The 22700-nt window shown below is 42.7% G+C and overlaps 1 protein-coding gene across 2 annotated transcripts in view; it reads left to right on the forward strand.

Moving 5' to 3' along the window:
* Positions 1-977: 977 nt before the first annotated feature.
* Positions 978-22700, forward strand: part of LOC147456708 (callose synthase 5-like) — a 94796-nt gene continuing 73073 nt past the window's right edge. The window contains exons 1-15 of one of the 2 annotated variants that reach the window (XM_086515151.1): positions 978-1310; positions 1405-1505; positions 1683-1804; positions 2193-2280; positions 2370-2480; positions 17922-18041; positions 18168-18260; positions 18338-18429; positions 18534-18672; positions 19741-19878; positions 19965-20041; positions 20128-20230; positions 20314-20433; positions 22030-22147; positions 22255-22580. In XM_086515151.1, coding sequence (XP_086371277.1) covers positions 1127-1310; positions 1405-1505; positions 1683-1804; positions 2193-2280; positions 2370-2480; positions 17922-18041; positions 18168-18260; positions 18338-18429; positions 18534-18672; positions 19741-19878; positions 19965-20041; positions 20128-20230; positions 20314-20433; positions 22030-22147; positions 22255-22580 — 1932 coding nt within the window. In that variant the 5' untranslated portion in view covers positions 978-1126. The remainder of the gene's footprint in view (positions 1311-1404; positions 1506-1682; positions 1805-2192; positions 2281-2369; positions 2481-17921; positions 18042-18167; positions 18261-18337; positions 18430-18533; positions 18673-19740; positions 19879-19964; positions 20042-20127; positions 20231-20313; positions 20434-22029; positions 22148-22254; positions 22581-22700) is intronic. The other variant, XM_086515152.1, reaches the window with a different exon arrangement.

Below are 22700 nucleotides of genomic sequence, written 5' to 3' on the forward strand. Positions count from 1 at the left end.
TTGCATAAAAAAGGGCTCAAAAACAACAACAACATCACGGAAATTTTAAAGAAATGAGCTCAAGGAAGAGATTAGTATACCTGAATGGTAGAGCATCATCAATCAAGCACCATGAATGGCCAATTCAAACAATGCTAGCACGGAATTGAGAATCCAAAATGTAGTCATCGGAGGGAAAGGGTCATAAAGAAATCATGTACAAGTAAGTTTAGATTCTCTACAAAATAAAAGACGAAGTTGTTAGCCACAAGGATGTGAGGAGGAACTCCTAACTGGCTATTACCAGCCTGATGACCAATAGGTTGATGAATGGAATTTGTAAGTGAAACAAAACCTAAGATCATTAAAATCAATAGATATCTGAAACCAACAATCAAGGGAACTACTAAACAAATTTTAAAAAAATACAGAGATGTTTTGCAAGGGAAGACACAAATCTAAAAGGAGTAGGCCTAGAGGTACGTGAGAAAGGCAATCAACGGACTCTGGTTCCACAAGCTCACATTTCCTTTAAACTTTAGCTTATGCACTAACAAGCCACAAAGCTTAGGGTGCAGCCATTGCCTCTAATGTAGTTATTATCATCAAAGAGTTCTCACTCTTGGACTTGTGTATGGTCCACCTCGAAGTCGTGAAAGGGTTCTTTTCTTTTGTGAACCCAAAATCAAAATAGAGCCGAATGTAGCTCCAACGTCACTCTCCCCCCTCCCGCCGAAGAAAGAAAGTGAAGTGCGGGAATCAAAAGCTCATAGGACCTACTCCGTTTTCTTGAAGCGATCTGCCAGCCAAGCCTCTCAGGAGCTTCGACTCGCCATCGCCAACCATCCAGGTTAGCTCAGCTACTCTCACTGCCTGCTATTTGTCATGACATGCTTTTGCGTGTAGGTCTTCATCTTGCTGTAAGGGAAAGCTCCTATCGCAAAACAGTTGTTTTTCACTTCGCATGCTTGCAGCTCTCTCTGTTGATGCTCGGAAAGCTCTGGTATTTTTTTGCAGCCGATCTTTTGAGTTGCATCGCTCTTGCTTTTAAGATGGAAGAAAGCTACGAACAGCCTCTCTGACAATACAGAGCGTCAGGGGCATTTTGTTGTAGCTAGCAGTTGTAAGTGAATTGCTGGGCATTGCCATGGAGACAACAGAAAGGTCCCTTCCGAAGCAGAGGCGCATGACCCGTTCCCTCACTACGACTGGGCAGTTTTCAGCAGATTTTAGGGACAGTGAAGCAGTACCCTCATCTTTGTCACAGATTGCAAATATCTTAAGGGCAGCAAACGAGATCGAAGCAAGGAATCCTCGGGTCGCTTACTTGTGTATGCCCACCTCACATGTTCATCTGATTGTTTCTCGGGGCTTTTGTCTCCAAATATCTACAGAGCCTATTTTCTTGTCTACATGTCTTCACAGGTCGTTTCCATGCATTTGAGAAAGCTCATCGGTTAGATCCTCATTCCAAAGGTAGAGGAGTTCGCCAGTTTAAGACTGCGTTGATTCAGAGACTGGAGAAGGTGCGCATGGGGCTTTTTAAGTGGCGGTTCACATTCACCATCACTTTTCTCTGAAGAGAGTTACTCCAAAGTGCACGAATTATAACAAAAATATGATAAAGGATCATCTGAACCATTACAAGTAGTGCAAACATTTTCCCTCTTAAAGATGAATTGAAGCAAACCTTTGCATTTTAGGACGACAAAGAAACTGCTTCATTGAGGTCCGAGCCAACAGATGCTAAGGAAATGCGCAAATTCTATCAATCTTATTATGAGGATTATGTGAAGGCTTTAAGTGGAGCTGAGCAGAAAGACAGGTATGTTTGTGATGCATTTTGGGAAAGGTTTGAATAGTTTCAAAACAGCCAGCAATTTTGGGCTTCTGAGTGCCTTACTTTATGGTTGTTCTCCATGAGACTGCTTCTATACATCACATTTTGGCCCAGGGCTTGGCTCCTTCTTGATAGGGTATCCTTATGTTTTCATTGTCGCTGATTATCATTGCCCGTTTCTGTATGAAACTACTGCAGATGCTTGAGGACAACAAATTTTTTCCAACTTTCATGCCTAATTTTGCATCTCTCCTTGTTCCTGTCTATGTGAAAGTTTGTGAACCCTCCGCTTTTTCACTTCAGTTTTCACAGTCTGGAAGCAATTTCAGGGGGTCTTTCTTTGTTTTAAAAGTGATCTTTATGTGTTTTGCAGAGCTGAATTAGCCAAAGCATTTTCAATTGCAGGAGTTTTGTTTGAAGTTCTATGTGCAGTGAACAACGATGAAGGTGTTGGTCCAGAGGTATCAATGTTGTGGCTCTTTTCTAGCTATACCTTGTCCTACCTTGTTCTTCACCGTGTCAGGGTTGTAAAAAAGTGACTCACTTGCAGATTATTGCAGCAAGCAAGGATGTGGATGAGAAGAAGGAGATTTATGGTGCTTACAACATTCTTCCTTTGGATGAAGATGGAGCGTCGGTGCCAATAATGAATGTGGAAGAGGTCTACTGAATCTAGTTTGCTATTTACTAGAATAAAGTCGAATGAAGAGGTTCACTGCAAATAAACATGACATCTGTTAAAAACATATGGGCAAAATCAACATGGAAGTCAAGCTTGGTCTAGTAGAGCACCGACACAAGATAATACAAGTATTGTTCTAGGAATCGACAATGGCTCTGCACAACATTGAGGAGGAAGATCAATGGAAAAGATCCCCTTTAGTATGTAATGTAATTGTAATATTGTAATGAAGGAATTAAAATATGGGAGGTTACAATTATGAATGATGCTATGCTCTATGCAAGGTGATCAATGATCATTTAGACATTTTCCAACGTTATTATTCAATAGGTATAATTTTCGAGACAAGTTCTTGTCACTTCAAACCCTTGATTGATGCAATCGTAGTTTACATATCCATATGGCAAACCAATGAAGTTGTTTAAGGCTTTCTTCCAATCCTCTCTAGTTTGTTTCTTTTTTTGTTTTCTGATTGCTAGAATTACCCTTGTTGATGAATACCATCTTGTTAAATGTAGACTGCAACTTTTAGGTGTAAATTGTCATGAATAAAACTTAACTTCCAATAACCCTCTTTGCACTAATATTGTATTGAGGCAATGTCGAAGATAGGCAGCAGATTTCTAGGCTAGCAGGCCTTTGTTCATGGCTTCATACCGGCCCGAATTGTGGTGTGAGGGCATGCACATGTCTAACCGGTGTATCTTTGCTGGCACACTTTGTGCAAGGTGTCACAGGGATGGGCACCACGTGCCAACGGCAAAGAACAGACTAAACAACTTTAAGCACTTCAAACAACAACTGAACTGAAAGAGATAGAGAGTGCACGACACATGAGACAGGACGTGGCGGAGTTCCACCCGGAGAGATCAATGGCCCCAAACCTTGGCGCCCCTTTCGGTATTTCTTTATATTGCTTGAACTTAGTACAACTCCCATGGCTTTGCTCTGCATCCCCCGCGGGTATATTGCTAGAGTGAGAGCACATGGGTCATATTGAAAGGCCCTTGGCCTCTCAAAAGCAGTTACATGAAAAGCTACCAGTTCTAAAAGCATCTGGTGCTCAAAAGCTAGCGTAAACAGTTGCTAGTGCAAAAGATGGGAATCCGTATAGTTCTGCCACGTCAGCAGCTTGCAACGCCAAATGTGGGCGTTTGTACAATGCCACTTCAGTAGAAATCGCGCGCTGTCCGTTCAGGTCTGCCATGTCATTTGTCCTCCATACAATTCTTTGTGTGTGGGTCCCGCTTTATTTAATGTCTTGTGTCACTCGGGCCCCATCGGATGGGGTACCATAAGTTGGCAGGAACTCCTCTTTAGTAATAGGCCACTCTGCAAGACTTTGCAAGTTGGTAAAACTTCTTCTATTGCTTCTTGTAGGGTTTAGGCCCCTTGGTCGAGATTTACAAGTTTGGTCCGTTCTTCAGTGCCTGACACGTCAGTAGTTTGTGACACAAGGTCAACGAAGATGTTTGGCACTAGCAGTTAAGTCAATATCAAAATGTGACTTGCTGATTATCCCATGAGCCAACAAAATCTTTAAACCGATTTAAAGAAAGGCATTGGGCTTCATTTGACACAAAAGTGCAGAGTACCAAAAGTAGATAGAAGGAGAATAAGGCACAGCTTGGCGCCCCATTCTACGAAGGAGGAGTTCTTGGCATTTTCAGCCATAGTTGGCATTCCTCTCTAGACCTTCACATTAGGCACATAACTGCCCCAATCGGGGTGATCGAGAATCCCCAGCCCCAAGTGACCAGTTTCTGGCAGACATCGCCTTCTTCTTACCTCCCTCCCTTTCAACATTTTGGTATTGGTAGCCAGATCGCAGCCAAGGGGGACCAATTGGGGAGCACTTCTGTCGTGGAGAACCTCCAATTTTCAGCCCTAATTTCTGTGTTTCCGCAGCAGCAAGGAGCAGCCCAGGATAGTTGTTTCCACTCTCCAGTCCCTTCTTTGGCCTTGGAAGTAGCCCAAGAGCATCCATAAAGAGTCTCAACATCTCAAATTTAGATGAGTTTAAGAACAAAGCATTCAAAGCCAAGGAGAAGGTCTATTGAACCGGGAATAGGCACCACGTGCCAACGGAAAAGAATAGATTGAACAACTTTAAGCACTTCATGGCACCGACGACATTAGTTGGGATGTCATAGTATTTTGTCAATACTATGCATGATGGAGCTGATGGTTATAGTGTATTGTGGGTGACTATCATGAGTCTATACCTTGCACTTTCCGTTAAGGGTGAATCTGGGCTCATCTTGGGTTCATCTTGGTATATATTACGTGATATCTGATGTCACTTTTATTTATCCTCCACAGTGCGTGACACAAGCTTATAAGGCTTAGTGGGCAAAATTTTTTCATGCTTAGTGGAGAGAGTCACAAATTGCTGATGTGTCAAGCCACTGAAGAACGGAGCCAACCTGTAGATCCTGGCCGAGCGACCTAAACCTCGAGCGACCTAAACCTCAAGAAGAAGAAGCAAAAGAAGCCGAAGCAGCAGAATAAGTTTTACCGACCTACCCAATCTTGCCAAGTGGCCTTATTTTAAAGAAGAGTTCCCACCAACTTATAAAACCCCGTTTGATGGGGCCCAAGTAACATAAAGGCATTAAAAATTTAAATAAAGCAAGCCCCCCCACACACACGTGGAGAACTCACGGAATTCTCGGAATTCTCGTTGACATGATGACGTGGCAGGTGTACGAATTTTCGTGATTTATGCTGAGGAGGTTGGGAAAGCAACTTTTGAGGCGAGATGCTTTTGAGTTTAATGCTTTTCATGTAATTGCTTTTTATGGCCAAGGGACTTTAAATATGAGCCAAGGGCTCATTCTCTCGCATGCTTCGTGTGAGGTGCAAAGGATGGAGACTGCCGGTGTACAGAGTTCAAGTAATATAAAGAAATAACGAAAGGGGCGCCAAGGTTTGGGGCCAGTGCTCTCTTGGGGTGGAACTCCGCCACTCCCTGTCTTGTGTCGTGCATCTCTCTCAATTCAATTGTTATTGAAGTGCTTAAAGTTGTTCAGTCTGTCCTTTTTTATTGGCACTTGGTGCCCATCTCTCGTGACAGTGGTATTAGAGCTTCAGGCGTGTGTTTTTCTAAAAGCATACCAATCCTACCAAAGAGCAGACAGCAAGATGATGCTTCCAAGTTTCACAGAGAAATTTATCAAAGAATCACTCGTCACAAAGTGCTGAGGTGTCAAGCCACTGAAGACCTAAGCCAACTTGTAGATCCCAGCCGAGGGGCCTAAACCCTAAGAAGTAGAAGAAGTTGAAGTTCCCACCAACTTATGGGACCCCGTCCGATGGGACCCAAGTGACACAAAGACATTAAAATAGCGAAGGCCTACACACACACGCGCAAAGAAGATGACGTGGCAGTTGTATGGATTCTCGGAATTCACACTGATAGCCTGCACAGATTTTCGAATTTTACGTTGACATGTTGTCGTGGCAGAGTTGTACGGATTCTCGCGTTTTACATTGATTGTTGATGTGGCAGAGCTGAACGGAATTCTTCTTTTGCAATGGGAGCTTGTGGGCATCTTCTTATGGGCCAGTTGCTTTTAAGTTTGAAGGCTTTTCATGTAAATTGCTTTTAATGGCCAAGGGCCTTTAAATATGAGGCTAGTGCTCATTCTCTGGCACTCTTCTGGGAGAAGGTGCAGAGCGTGGAGTATTGGCTCGTACTGTGTTGATGCAATATAAAGAAATACTGAACGGGGCGCCAAGGTTTGGGGCCAATACTCTTTGGGATGGAATTCCGCCACTTCGTGTTGCGTGTCGTCTCTCTCTCTCTCTCTCTTTTAGTTCAGTTGTTGTTGAAGTGCTAAAAGTCTGTTCAATCTGTTCTTTTCTATTGGCACGGTGCCTGTCTTGTGACAATGGTATCAGAGTGTGCTTTTCTGAAAGCATACCGATCTACAAAAGAGCAGATAGAGAAAACCAGAGACTATTGGAATTTTATTTGAAGTATCTTCGGGTCTAGACCCCGGACTTATTAGCCACTCCCACCCTTACTTCATTGTGCATTGGGCGTGCTCCCATCTTCACCGCTCATGTCTTACAAGGCATAAGCCATAAAGATCACTTGCAAGGAAAGGATTTAAGATTTGTTTCGAGCTGCTGTTTTTCTCAGAGGCAGTGCCATGCAGTGGTGGAAGTCTATAGCTACCAAGCCGCACACTCCAAGGACTTGGCAAGCTTTCGAGAAAATTTTTGCCCGAAGCTATATGGTTTTTGATATCTTCCTTTGAAGTGTAACCTTTGGCAGAGTGGGGTATCCTGAAATGCTTGCCATGGAAACCCTAGCAAATTATAACTTGAAATTCCTCGATATCTCTTAGTAGGTGTCTCTTTTTGAGCAAAAAACCTTGGAGGTTTAGTGTGATTGCGAGGTCTTGGGACTACCATCACCACCACAGGGACATTGCTTGTTGAGGCTTGTTTCGACTATCAAGAGTTTGTGGATCATGCTGCGATCGACTACGACCTTATGGAGCTTTTTAAGTTTGAAATTTGTTTGAGAACTTGTTTGGCGATCCTGTTTGGAATTTGTTTGAAATAGATTGTATCTGTTTTGAACATGTCTTGGTGTCGATTTGAATTGTGTGACTCTGGTTTTAATACTGGTTTTAATGGTTGGTGATTTTACTCCCGGGTGGAGTATTGAGAAATGCAATGGTAGAAGTCTATAGTTACCAAGCGCACACTCCAAGGACTTGGTAGCTTTCAAGAAAATTTATGCCCGAAGTTGTATGGTTTTTAACATCTTCCTTTGAAGTGCAACTTTTGGCAGAGTGGGGTATCTTGAAATGCTTGCCATGGAAACCCTAGCAAATTATAACTTGAAATTTCTCGACATCTCTCAGTGTGTGTCTCTTTTTGAGCTAAAAATCTTGGAGGTCCAGTGTGGTTGCCAGGTCTTGGGACTACCATCACTACCACAAGAACATTGCTAGTTGAGGCTCGTTTCGACTATTCAAGAGTTTGTGGATCATACTGCAGTCGATTACGACCTTATGAAAGGAACCTAACCCTAATTTTTGGTGCAAGCTTCAGGATGGAAAGTCAGTGGATTTTTTGAGCTTGAGTGATGTTGAGATTGCTTTTTAAGTTTGAAGTTTGTTTGAGAACTTGTTTGAAGTGGTGCCGATTTGAATTGTTTGACTTTGTTTTTAATACTACTGGTTTCAATGATTGGTGATTTTACTCCCGGGTGGAGTAGTGAGAAATGATGTTTTGGTATTGTTTGAACCTCGGAACGACGCAGAGGGGATGTTTGGGGAGCGTTTTGTTGTATGCTTGAAATCCTCGGAACGATGCATACGGGATGTCCGGGGAGCGTTTCATTGTATGCTAGAAAACCTCCGAACGACACATACCAATGTCTGGGGAGTGTTTGGTTGTATTCTTGAACCTCCAAGCGACGCAACTGCAGTTTGGGGAGCGTTTGGCTGTACAGTCCTCTGAGCTCATGGCCCGGATCTTTTTAGGTTATTTGCGGGGGGAGTGACGAGGTAGTCGTTGAGTAGCTTCCATGCCGCAGACCGTTTGTCTTGGGGGAGTGCTCAACGACGTTGTTCGTTGTGTCTTGTAACATGTATATGTGAGCATTTGTGTTGCATTGTAATGTGTTAACCACTGAATGTTCCTAGTGGGATGAGATTACCTGGGTATGTAATTTTAGTGCATCAAGACACCCGTGGAAGATCAGTGCAATCTGGGTGTGATGGCTAATTTTGCTACGTTGGAATATCAAGAGTTCCGATCTGGACGAAAGGAGAAGCCAACTCCTTAACTAAAAAAAGAGCAAACTGATTGTTCCTCGGAATGACCCTCGGAACTTTTTTTAGCTAACTTGAGTTGTTTTGCAGATATGCTGTAATCGCGGACGATTACTCTCTTTCAGGAAGGGGGGATGTCACAAACTGCTGACGTGTCAAGCCACCGGTGACCGAAGACCTAAGCCAACTTGCAGATCTTGGTCGAGGGGCCTAAACCCTAAGAAGCAGAAGAAGCTGCACTTTCCACCAACTTATGGGACCCCGTCGGATGGGGCCCAAGTGACATAAAGACATTAAAATAAGGAAAGCCCACACAAACACACGCGGAGAAGATGACGTGGCAGTTGTACGGATGCTCCGAATTCACGCTATTAGCTTGTATGGATTTCCGGATTTTACGCCGACATGCTGACGTGGCAGAGTTGTACGGATTTTCACGTTTTACGTTGATTGGTGACGTGGCAGAGTTGGACAGAATTCTGCTTTTGCGTTGGTAGCTTGTGGGCATCTGTTTTTGGGCCAATTGCTTTAAGTTTGAAGGCTTTTCATGTAAACTGCTTTTAATGGCCAAGGGCCTTTAAATATGAGGCTAAGGCTCATTCTCTGGCACTCTTCTGGGAGAAGGTGCAGAGCGTGGAGTATCGGCTTGTACTGTGTTTGTTATGTCCTGCTCATAGGAGAGAGGATCTAGCCTAGACGCCGTCGAGATGGGCGTCCAATGTCCGGGTGGACGTAGTGTGAACCCGGCCAGTGTGGCCGGCCATTATTATAAAAGGGAGGCAAAGGCCTCATTTTGTAGTTATCGACCCCCATTGGCAGAGTGTTAGTGGTTAGCCTGAGAGGCTAGGAGTGCGCGAGGTCACCTCGAGGAGGTGAGGCCGGGTGGTATGGGACGCTCGGTCTTACAGGTGCACGCCTACGTCCTCGGACGCTGGCCCCAACACGAGGGAGTTGCCGAATGGTGGCTATGGTCGGGTGGTTCATCCGATGCGTGTTTGTAGGCGGTCCGTGTAGCCGGGAGATCCACTCCCTTCGTTCGTTTCATAGTGTCAGAGCCGGCTTGGCTACGGAATGGACCGTGTGTACACCTATAGACTGGTTCGAGTCGGACAATACTTGTTTCATGCAATTTTTGATGAAATGATTCTTTAATTAATTATTTTCTTCTCATGAGTATGTTTACAAACGAAAATTAATCCTCGGCTGCTGATTTTTGACAAAAATCAGCATACTAGCAGGTGGAAGTGTTGAGAATTGGAGTTTTCTTATTGGTTTAGCCGATTTTCGACGAACATCAGTAAATTTCTTATTAAATTGCTGAATTTAGACTAAATTTGTCACAAACTGGTGACGTGGCTGCTATATACACACACCTGCCTTGCTGAGAAAGATGATGTAGCTGCCTTGGCACTACTGAAAAGAGTCCAACACACAACCCCATTTCAGTGCTGACAGGGCAAGTTTTCAGGTAACGTACGGCTTCCGCATTTTGCGGCGCAGAACCAAGGAATGGCGAAGCTGTGGACACGTGGCATGCTGTACGGATTGCAACGGCAGACTTTGGCGTTGCTTTTTGGCTACGTAAAACTCTACGCTATGCTTGGGAAAAGCCTACGCAAAGGCTGGATTAAAAGTCTATGCAATTTTTGGCCTTGCATTATTGAACGCTCGGCAGCAAGAGAGAGAAGGCTTAAGTTTTTTGAAGTGCTTTATTTTTGTAAGCCTATTTTAGAGGCAGTTTTTATAGACAACTCTTTAATCTTTTGGGCTCTGCTTTTAGCATCCCTTGTAAACTCTTTAAATGGGTCTTTGGGCTCCCACTCTGCAAAGCATCTGGACGCAGAGTCTGAGAGTGAGTCCCGAAGGCTCGCTTGTACTTTGAGTTGCAGATTAATATAAAAAGAAATACTAAAAGGGGCGCCAGTCTTTGGGGCCAATATCTCTAGGCACGGAACTCCGTCGGGCCAGTGTCGAATCAATTGTGAATTGTGGACTGTTTGAAGTGGTTATTTTGTGGTGTCGTGGTAGATTCTCGACTTGGAGTGTCCAAGTTTGTTACAATGGTATGCGATCCTTTTTACGCGGCACTTATGGCTTCTGACAGAGATCAGTCGACTTCCTCTGCATCCGGAGATGCGGAAAGAGATCACAACGAAGATGCACTCGAGGAGTACGGCCCGCCTCGGCCTACTCAGGGGGAGATCGAAGAGATGGAGCGTCGACGATTGATCGACGATGCAACAATGATGATGCTAAAGTTTGTGAAGGACCTGAAATTTGCAAAATTTATGAGCTAGAACTCCTTCGACGAGGTGCATGCACAGTGGCTGCAGACCAAAGAACCACCCCTCAAACCGGCACTGAAGAAACCTCCTACTCCAAGGATGTACACAGAGCAAGAATTAGAAGAGGTGGTTGATGCACGAATTGCTTAGCTTTTTGACGCGCAAAACAAAGCTAAAAAGCACGACAAAAAGTAGAAGAAAGGCATTGACTTCCTGAGTTATTTGGGTTGTCAATCTACATTTGAATCGGCAAGAAATCAGAAGAAGCGTGTTCGATTTGAAGGCGTATCCAATTTTTTTTTTTCTTCTTCTTCTTCTTCTTTTGACAGTCTTCTAGCTCCTCTGACTCAAGCGAAGAAGACAGAAAGGGCAAAAAGCGAAGCAAAAAGCAAAGCTTCGGAAAGGGCAAGAAAAAGCCTAAATCTCGCCCTGTGGTTGACAGTTCTACAGCGGGCTCGTCTTCAAATAGTTCTGACTCTGATGACAACAGCTTTTACGCAAAGAAGAATAATTTTTATAAAGCCAACCAGTATGACTTTTTGGAAGACAAAAGCAAGAAAGTCCGAGAGTTTAAGGAAGGTGGACAGTCAATTAAATTTGACATGTTTGCTGGTTATAGAGATGCTTCGAAGGCTTTGTCTTTTGTACAGCAGTTTCACATCGCTTTCTCCGGAGGGCGTTACTCAGAGCACTCTAAGATTCGGAGAGCTGCCTCTTACTTCAAGGGGAATGCTCGAACTTGGTGGTCCATGCTTCTATTAAACAAGACATCGCGAGTTAAATGGCTGAAATTTAAGAGGCTTTTTATTTCTTCTTGGCTGACTCGAGAGTATGAACGCGACATACGAACTGCTTGGAACCATCTTCGGATGGTCCAAGAAGAAGACAAAGAAACCCTGCAAGGCCGTCCTCCGGTTCAAATTCACAAGATCTCAAGTAACTCTGATGTCATTCAAGTTGAAATCCATCATTCAGCGCATAGTTCATGCACTAATTGTACTTTTAGCACCAAAGTGTTTGATAAGTACGATCTTCTCCGTTTCCCCGTCGGGAAGATCAATGGTCATGACGTGACCATACTCCTTGATAATGGAAGCTCACACAATTTTGTGGATGCAAAATTGGTGCAGAAACTGAGCCTGCGGACGTGGGAGAGTGATCATAAGTATCGCGTGAAGATGGCTTGTGGCAAGGACACGGATGTATGGAATCGGATGGTTTCAGATTTGTCGCTCGAGCTAGCTGATTACAAAGAGAACCTGGATTTTCACATCATGCGCTTGGACAGAGCAGATGGTATTTTAGGAATTCCATGGTTTTACAATAAACAAGACTCATTGCATATAGACTATGTACATCACTCTCTTGTTTTTATTAAGCAAGACATGCCTCATGTATCTGTTTCGCTTTGTAATCAGATTTTTGTAAATATTGGTTTCGCAATACCAACTGTTACTGCTTTGGAAATGTATAAAGATACAAAGTCTTCTGATGCTTACTTTTATCATTGTGTACCATTTGCTTGGTTTGATTCATTAGAGCTTGGTACTTCTGTAACTGAATCTACCTCCTGGCTTGCCGCCTTCGAGAGGAGTAGATCATGGTATTCAGTTGGTGGTTGGTAGTCAGTCCTTCTCAAAGCAACCCTATCAGTTTAGTAAAACCGAGGAGGACGAGATTCAGGGGCAAGCTGAAAAATTATCTCGACAAAGGTTTTGTTCGGTCAAGTAAATCCCCGCCGTCGGGAGCGCCAGTGTTACTTTCTGGAAAGAAGGATAACACTATGCGCTTTTGCGTGGATTACAAGGGGTTAAATAAGCTCACGTCAAGAATAAGTATCCGCTCTCACGCATGGATGATCTGATAGATCAACTCCATGGAGTGTTGTATTTTACGAAGATAGACTTGCGATCAGGCTATTATCAAATACGGATCAAACTGGAAGATATTCCTAAGACAGGTTTCTATACGCTTTATGGTCACTATGAGTTTTTGGTCTTGCCTTTTGGTTTGACCAATGCTCCAGCTACGTTTCAGCAGACCGTTTCTAGGCAACTTCGTTGTTGTATTTCTCGATGACATCTTGATCTACAGCCGAAGTTTGTCTGAGCATTTAGTGCATATACGTGCTGTTCTTGAAGTACTGAGAACTGAGAATCTTTATGCTAAGGCTTCCGAAGTGTGAATTCTTCAAGAGAGAGCTTCATTACTCGCGATGGCATTCGCGGTGACCCTGAAAAGTTGGATAAAGTGCGAAATTGGCCCATTTTGAAGAATGTGCGCCAAGTAAAGTCCTTCTTAGGTTTTGCAAGATTCTTTCGCAAATTTATCAAGGATTACTCTAAAATTGTTGCTCCGCTCATACAACTTTTAAAAGGAGGGGTGAGAGGGCGAAAGACTTCGGGTCCTCACCATAAAGGTAATCCCCCTGTTGTCTGGAATGAGCGTCTCGACGAGAGCTTTCGGACACTAAAGCACTTGGTGACTACTGCGCCAATATTGCACATTGTGGATCCTAGCAAACCGTTTGTGGTTGAAACGGATGCTAGTGATTATGCCATTAGTGCGGCATTATATCAGGATGGACGTCTTGTTACGTTTGAAAATAAGAAACTTTCTGACTCTGAGATGCATTATCCAACGTATGAGAATGAGCTTTACGTCGTAGTTCATGCCTTGAGGAAATGGCGACACTACTTGTATGGCTCTACGTTTGTTGCATGGACAGATCATCACTCCTTGCGCTGTTTGTGATCAGGGTGATCTCAGAGGCCGGAAGGCTAGATGGGTTGAGCTTATGTAAGAGTTTGACTTTGAGATCCGTTATAGAAAAGGATCCAACAATCGAGTTGTCGGTGCACTTAGTAGGATTCCTGAGATTAATGCCTTGTCTATGGCTGAAATCTCGACGGACTTCTATCTCTCTCTTCGAGGGCTATGTCGTTCCAATAGCTATTTTGGCAAGATATGGAACGAGGTCGAAGCAGGGCATGACTCGCGTATAGACTTGGGTGATCCGGAGACCCAAGTAAGTCGTGCTGGAAAGACGATACAACGACAATATTCCATTAGAGGTGGACTATTGTTCAGAAATGGAAAAGTCTGTGTGCCGAAAATCGATGAGATTCGACAAAGGATTTTGTGCGAATGCCACGATGTTCCTAGCGCTGGGTACCCAGGCATTCAAAGAACTTTAGCTTTTGTCAAGCGATATTTCTATTGGCCAAGAATGCGCTCTTACATAGAGAGCTATGTGAAGAGATGGGCTCAATGTCAGGTCAATAAGTCAGAGCGCCTTAGAAAAGCTAGCCTGCTACATCCATTGGAAACCTGAGATGTCAAGTGGCAGAGTATTTCCATGGACTTCATCATTGGTTTGCCAAATACTAATCGAGGCAATGACACCATTTGGGTTGTGGTCGATAGACTTACAAAGATGGCGAACTTTATACCAACGAAGTCGATAGTAAAAAACCATTAGTTGGCGGTTTTATTTGTCGATCAGCTTTACAAGTTGTACGGTTTGCCAGAGGATATCGTCAGTGATCGAGATACTAAGTTCACTGGGTGATTTTGGCCATATATGTTTGTTAATCTTGAGACAAAGTTGAGTATGTCATCTTCTGACCATCTTGAGTCCGACGGACAAACTGAGAGGATCAATCAGACGTTAGAAGACATGTTGAGAGCCTATGTCTCTCACAGGTAGTCTGATTGGGAAAGGTATCTTCCACAATTAGAGTTTGCCTATAATAGTAGCAAGCATTCTGCTACCGGATTTAGCCCATTCATGTTGATGTATAGATTTGAGCCTAAATTCCCAATTGCTATTGGCTTAGAAAAAGTCAAGGAACTCCAAGCTCGTGATTTCTTGTATGATATGCAAGAAATGCTCGAATGGACTAAGGATAGTATAAGAACGGCTCGTGATCGAGTCACTACTTATGCTAATCGAAAGAGATCTCCAAGGACTCTTGATGTGGGACAATGGGTCTATCTGAAGATACCCAAGGATTCCAAGACCATGCGAACGGGAAAGCATTATAAGCTTTCAGCTAGATATTGTGGTCCATTCTTGATCACGAAGAAAATCGGCCAGGTTGCCTATAAACTGGCTCTTCCTTCGGATGTGAGTGTACATACAATGTTTCATGTTAGCCGCCTTAGAGTAAATTTGGGCGAAGCCGACGTTGTTGTGCCTATCGAGGAAAATGTATAGCAAGATATGCAAACTGAGTATATTCCTCGAGAACAAGAGGTAGTTTTAGATAATCGTACCCATCATTTGCGCCAAAAGGCTTATGACGAGTACTTAATTAAATGGAAGGGTCAATCTGAAAGTTTTGCCACTTGGGAACCAGTTAGAGCCCTGAAAGCTCAGTATCCCCACTTTATTGATGAGGACATCAATGTTTCTTGGGGGGGGGGGTGCAGTATGTTGTGTCCCGCTCATAGGAGAGGGGATCTAACCCAAATGCCGTTGGGATTGGCGTCCATTGTCCGGGCGGACGTAGTGTGAACTTGACTAGTGTGACCGGTCATTATTATAAAAGGGAGGCCAAGGCCTCATTTGCAGTTATCGACCCCCACTGGCAGAGTGCTAGTGGTTAGCCCGGGAGGCTAGGAGTGCGCAAGGTCACCTCGAGGAGGGTGAGGCCGGGTGGTATGGGACGCTCGGTCCTACAGGTGCACGCCTACATCCTCGGACGTTGGCCCCAGCACGAGGGAGCTGCTGGATGGTGGCTATGGTCGGGTGGTTCGTCCGATGCGTGTCTGTAGGCAGTCTGTGGTAGCCGGGAGATCCAATCCCTTCGTTCGTTTCAGTGTTGATGCAATATAAAGAAATACCGAAATTGGCGCCAAGGTTTGGGGCCAATACTCTCTGGGGTGGAATTCCGCCACTCCGTGTCGCGTGTCGTCTCTCTTTCTCTCTCTCTTTTAGTTCATTTGTTATTAAAGTGCTAAAAGTCAGTTCAGTCTGTTCTTTTTGATTGGCACGTGTTGCCCGTCGAGTCATTACTTCCATCCTTACTTCATCGCGCATCGGGTGTGCTCTCGTTTTCACCGCTTTATCTTAGAAGACATAAGCCATAAAGATCACTTGCAGAGAAGGATTAAAACTTTTTTTCAAGGTGCCGTTTTTCTTAGAGGCAGTGCCATGCAGTGGTGCATGTCTATAGCTACCAAGCCGCACACTCCAAGGACTTGGCAAGCTTTCAAAATTTTTTTTTGTCCGAATTTTTATGCCTTCTGATATCTTTCTTCATAGTGCAGCTTCTGGCAGAGTGGGGTATCCTGAAATGCTTGCCATAGAAACCCTAGCAGAATACGACTTGCAATTTTTGGACACCTCGCAACAGGTGTCTCTTCTCGAGCTAATAACCTAGGAGGTCTAGTGAGATTGCTATGTCTTGGGACTACCATCATCGCCACAGGGACACTGTCTATCCAAGAGATGATGGACCATGCTACAATCGGCTACGACCTTATGGAAGGAACCTAATCCTAATTTTTGGTGCAGATTTCAGGATGCAAAGTCAATAGACTTTTCGAGCTTGACTGATGTTGAGATTGCTTTTTAAGTTTGAATTTGTTTGAGGACTTGTTTGGTGATCCTTTTTAAAATTTGTCTGAAATGGATGGTATTTTTGAGCCTGTCTTGGTGCCAATTTGAAGTGTTTGACCCTGGTTTGAATATTGGTTTCAATGCTTGGTGATTTGCTCGCGTGTGGAGTAGTGAGAAATGCCGTTTTGGTATTGTTTGAACCTCGGAATGACGCAAAAGGGATGTCTCGGAAGCGTTTCATTGTATGCTTGAAAATCTTAGAACGAGGCAGACGGGATGTCTGAGGAGCGTTTTGTTGTATGTTGGAACCTCCAAACGACGCAGACTGTGTTTTGGGGAGCGTTTGGTTGTAAAAGGCCTCTATATATCACGGCCGGACCTTTTTAGGTTATGCGGGAGGAGTGATGAGGGAGTCGTTGAACAGCTCATGGCTCGGACCTGGATGGTTATTTGCGGGGGGGGGGGGGGGGGAGGGGGGTTGTTCATCGGCGACTTTATGTTTCTATGTCTTGTAACATGCATATGTGAGGATTTTTGTTGCATTGTGATGTGCCGACCATTGGGTGAGATTCTTCTGGGAAGCCAACGACCCAAAATCAAGAGCTCCAATTTGGAACGAGGCTCCTTATGGAATGAGATTCTTGTGGGAAGCGAACGACCCAGGAAATCAAGAGCTCCAATCTGGAATGAGACTCCTTATTGGATGAGATTCTTCTGGGAAGCCAACGACCCAAGAAATCAAGAGCTTCGATTTGGATTGAGAACTGATTGTCTCTCGGAATGACCCTCGGATTTTTTTTTGAGCTAACTATAGTTGTTTTGCAAATATGTTGTAATCCTGGACGATTACTTTCTTTCAAGGAGGAGGGATGTCACAAATTGCTGACATGTCAAGCCACTGAAGAACGGAGCCAACCTGCAGATCCCGATCGACGGACCTAAATCCTAAGAAGAAGAAGCAAAAGAAGTCGAAGCAGTAGAAGAAGTTTTACCGATTTACAAAGTCTTGCCGAGTGGCCTATTTTTAAAGGAGAGTTCCCACCAACTTATAATACCCAGCTCGATGGGGCCCAAGTGACATATAGGCATTAAAATAAAGCAAGCCAACACACACACACACACACGCACGCGTGCGTAGAACTCATGATGTGGCAGTTGTACGGATTCTCAGAATTCGTGTCGACTTGATGACGTAGCTCACTTCAAAGATTCACTTCAAAACAGTTCACAGTTCGCAATTGATTCGACACGGCCCGATGGAGTTCCGTGCCTAGAGATATTGGCCTCAAAGACTGGCGCCCCTTTCGGTATTTCTTTTTGTATCAATCTGCAACTCAAAGTATTTGAGGAGGTCTAGTCATGATATGGACTTGCAAGAGTTACTTTAATCCAATAATATGGTTTAGATTTTCGAGCTCTTGGTAGATTTGCTCATTTATCCAATCAATTTAGATGTTTAATTAACAAGATTTCACTACTAGGAGTGATTGCTGAAAGGGTAGTGCGGGCTCATTGCGGTTTGTTTCAAATAGTTCCTGACAGAAGCTCACTTGTTTCATTGAGGAACGAGGTTGCTTCTGTAAGTAGATTTGTTTGTGTGTTTCAGGTTTTGCTTGTAATTTTGTATAGTTTTAATTGATAAAGTGGATTCTGGCTCCCAAGTCGTAAGAGTAGTGGAAGCTTCGAAGTTACTCAATCTACAAGACATGCTGCCTCATATTCATAAGCTCATTGAGTTTATACCAACTTCAAGTTGTGGTTTCCTCTCTGTCAGATCTGTGCTGCAGTTGCTGCTCTGAGGTATCTAGGCACGCTACAGCTTCCCAGCAAAAGTTCTACAAAAACTAAGCAGGCAGACATTTTGGATTGGTTGCAGGTCACATTCGGATTTCAGGTATTGTTCTTCTTTTAGAATAATCTTGAGCAGATTCGCAACTTATGATTTTTAGTGGTGTACTCTGAGAATAACATAGCTGAAATTTTGTCTGCTGTTGAGCTGATTTCTTCTGCTTGTATGCAGAAAGACAATGTTGCCAATCAGAGAGAACATCTTATTCTTCTGCTTGCAAACATTCATCTTCGGCTGGACCCACAACCTGCATTCAAGCGTAAGGTAGTTATTACACAATTAGAAGTATTAGTGTCTCAACTTTTGTGGGTCTAGACAGCTTTTGATGGGAAAATGTGCAGCTAGATGATCGTGCTGTTGACAAACTTATGGACTCATTATTCAAAAATTATGTCAAATGGTGCAAGTTTTTGCCTCGCAAAAGTGCTATTTGGTATGGTCATAAAGGCTGACTGTTTGTTTCAAGTGTCCAGCATTCAAGTTGCTAGTTTCTTTTACCAGGACAATTAGAATAAGCAGTTTGCGGGTGTCATTCAGGATCCCAAGCTCTAAAGAGGCGGCAGAAGAAAAAATTCAACAGCGCAAGCTACTGTACATGGGGCTCTACCTTTTGATTTGGGGGGAAGCTGCTAATCTACGGTTTATGCCAGAGTGTCTTTGCTACATTTTCCATAATGTATGTCAATTTCTTTTATTTAATATGTTGTGATTTAGGTTTCTAATGTATATCGTCCTGATAATGTTGAAGATATGGTTTATGCATAATTCAAGGGCAGGCCGCAGAATGCATGTACTGTTGCAAACAGTTTCAAGCCATGAGTATTACGTGTGTTCACTAGACTAATGATATAGTACTAAGTAAGTCACCACATTAATCAACTATCTTTGTGGTGGCCTTTTGATGCTTATTAAGGTTACTCCTGAAAATAATCACGATCAAGGTCACTTCCTTTAATGTTTAAAGCCTGTCACTTGTAACAAGAGAGGGAGATTAGGTGTCAAGTTTCTTGTGTTGTGTAATTTCTTATCTTCTCCTTTTGGATACCTGATTCCGTTAACTTTTTGTAAACTGCCAACTTCTCACTAGCTCTAGCTTCCCCAACTCTGACTAATTCCCTGTTTTCTTTTAATTTAAGTGGTTTGAGTTTATTGCCTCTATAAAGTTCATTACCTGTTTAAAATAGATGTTTCCTTGATGAGCTTGTTTTGCCTCACGTCTATAATCTGGCTAAAGTACCCTGCCTTTGCATGCCTACCATTGACTACTCTTAGCTACTTTTGTGAACATTTGCTACCTGCTCTTTTTAAGAAAGTAAGTTACACTGGGTAGACAATGCTGTTACCATTGGGCACCCATGGACACCCTGTTTATTTCCCATAGACATCTGTGACCTTTTGTTGACGTTGATAAAATCTTTCTTTTACGAACATATGTATCGTGACATAATGCCCTAGTGGCGATTGGCCAGCTGAGATTATTATCACACAAATTAGAGATAGAGGCTTACGGAGTTGCACACATCCCCAGAACACAGAGGATTTACAGACTATGCACAAATGGATGACCATCATGTCCAAGTGCTATTAGTAGTTGCTGAGGATTATTGTGAGCTGGCCATTTTTGCTGTTTTCTGAAGGACAATCCACTGTCTCAGCAAACTCAAAAGACATTTATTTTCGGTTCGATCAAGTTATATTCATTTTTTAGATGTCATTTTTGTGAAGTATGTTGTGCTTGATGTAGATGGCAGGAGAACTTGATGGAATGCTTGCTCCTTCTACCAGCAATGTCACAGGAGGAAGCATTATGCCTGCCTATGGTGGAGACGAACATGCATTTTTACGAAAGATTGTAACGCCTATTTATGAAATCATTCAGAAGGTGTGATCAATGTCGGTTGTCTCGGTACTGGTCTGTACCTGTTGTGATTCACACTCACATTTCTTACGTGATGGTATGCTGGTCAGGAAGTGGCAAACAACAAAAATGGCACTGCTCCACATTCAGCATGGAGGAATTATGATGACTTAAATGAATTTTTTTGGTTTGTATGCACACCTACTGTTAAGACCCAACGAGTGCTTCAATAAAGACTGAACTTGACAGCCGATTTCACTACCCTCCATGCAGGTCTGAACGCTGCTTCAAATTGAGCTGGCCTATGAAAGAAGATTCTGAATTTTTTCAATCTCACCCGCATCATGAAGTTTTGTCCAAGGTTTTTCTGAACATTGTATCAATCTTCTTTACATTCTTTACAAGCTCTCTGAATTGTATGCTTTGGCAACCCTTCTGAATTGCAGGTTTTTGTGGCAGGGGAATAGAAAAAATGCATCTAATAGTGTACGGAAAGTAAATTTTGTTGAAGTTCGAAGCTTTTGGCATCTTTTTAGAAGCTTTGATCGAATGTGGACTTTCTACATTTTGGCTCTGCAGGTATAGGCATACAGAAGGATATTTGGTGCAAAAGTCTCTTTACTTACTAATGAGTTTTTTTCATAACTTCTGTCATGGTTGACAAAATTTGTCCTTACAGACATTTTGATAATGCAAGATTAAAGCTTCAATGGATATGACGATGGCATATACTTAATGTAGGGTGCTTTGTCTGTTCACAAGAGGTGTCAGCCATTGTGATTACGGAGAGATAATTTGGTTTTTGCGACGTGAGTTCTAGCTTGTGATCAAGGCTGGGCAGACGAGAAATGGAAATATGTCTGGTAAATTAAGTATGAGTTGCATTGAAAGAAAAACCTGCAAGCATTCTATAATTGATAGAAAGCTATACCTACCCTCGGGCATTGATGAGGTGAGTAGGAATGTCATCGCTGTTTTCAAAGCTATGCATGATAAAGTTGATGATCGTATTGTTCCTGTTTGGCACATGCAGTGAAGTTAAGGTCGCATCAACCTTTGTTGGTTTGGTTTTTTTTCGGAACAAATATGATGATTAGTTATTTAGTCAATGCTTCAATGCCTTTTCTTGATTCTGTGTTTTTCTTGTTAGTGATATAGCGTCTATTTCAGTTGGTAAGTTCAGATTTTTCTAAACTTATGGAGATATACGCTTTTCTTATCATTGTCTTTTTACAAGCTTAAATTTTTTGTACATTGTGAAAATCCAAGTATTTATTAGTATACGAAAATATTATGCTCTTCTTATGAAACAAAGACAGATACCTTGACAATCTTAACTGTTTCTAACATCAGAGTGCCTGGTAAGAGTAGTTCGGGCAAAACGTACAAATCAAATACTTTCTAGAATGGACGTGAAACTTTCATGGATTAGAGAGAATCTTTTAACTTTTTTGTATTGATGAGAGCTTGAAATGTAGAGGTGTCCAAAAATAATTTGTCCTTTGGTAGCTTTACTGCTCTCTCTGTAATCAATGTCTGTGTTTTTTAGGAGTATGCTCTTCTCCTTAAACCATTGTAATCGCAGTAGTTTGAACAAAACATAGAAATCAAATAGATTATTGTATAGAATGGATGTGGAACTTTCAGGGACTTGAGAGAATGTGTGAACGTTTTTGTATAGGTAAGAGCTAAAATGTAGTGGTGTCCAAATTTTGTAATATCTGATCCAGTCTCTCCTTCCATGCAGCGAGAGGCTTTTGATTAGTTGACAACAATTCTGAGCGGCTTTAGGTTAATTAGCGTTATTGTATGGCTATCACTTGAGTGATCGTGAAAGGTGGCTGTCTCCTCATTTTATGTAGCTCATTGACACAAGCTTTTCTCATCCGGAGTGCAGATAAGGATGGATTCACCACCCACTATATCACCATCTTATTTTGGGCACCCACATACACCCCACACAGTTCCAGCTAGCACTTTGAGATTCATAGTATCTCTTTTATATACCTCCTTTTTGTACCCAGACATGGTATCAGATTCACCAATTTGGTCTCATAGATCATTTTGGCCTTTTGAAGATGTTAATATATCATTTTATTTCGTTTCATTTTCTTCCATAATTCTACAGCCATATCAGTTATGGTGTCATCTGATCATATTGTTGGCTCACTGCAGGCAATGATAATTTTGTCATGGAATCACAAGGGGAATCCGCTTGATGTCTTCGAGTTGTCGGTGTTTGAAAATGTGCTGAGCATTTTCATAACAGCTGCAATACTTCGCCTACTGCAAGGTATATGAGACCTCCCAGGGGACAGTGGTTTTGTGGATTTAGCAAGTGTAGTTTTCTTTTTTGAACTTTAAATTTAACGATTTGTTGTGGATCTTTTAACTGTGCAGTTGTTCTTGATGTTTTGCTGAATTTCAAAGCCTACAGCAGTGTGAACAAGCTGAGATTGTTCTTGAAGCTAGTTGTGGCTATTGCTTGGGTTATTGCATTACCGGTCTGCTATGCGCATTCATGGGACACTCCAAATGGTATTTTGAAAGTGATAAAAACATGGCTGAAACAGACAGGGAAAATACCCTCCCTCTATATAACGGCGGTTATCGTATATCTACTACCAAATGTTCTTGGTGCCCTGTTGTTCCTTCTGCCATTTTTGAGAAGATGGATAGAAAACTCAAACTGGAGAATATTCCACTATATGCTGTGGTGGTCCCAGGTATATATTTCAGCAAAAGATTAGGAGCTGTTAGACAAAGCTGCTTTGATTGAAAAGTGTTTTCCTCATACTTTTCTCAATATGCATGCTTTCATAGTTTATTGAATTTTGTTGTGTTCA

This window comes from Adiantum capillus-veneris, chromosome 6 (assembly GCF_014529385.1).
Source record: "Adiantum capillus-veneris isolate H3 chromosome 6, ASM1452938v2, whole genome shotgun sequence".
NCBI lineage: Eukaryota > Viridiplantae > Streptophyta > Polypodiopsida > Polypodiales > Pteridaceae > Adiantum > Adiantum capillus-veneris.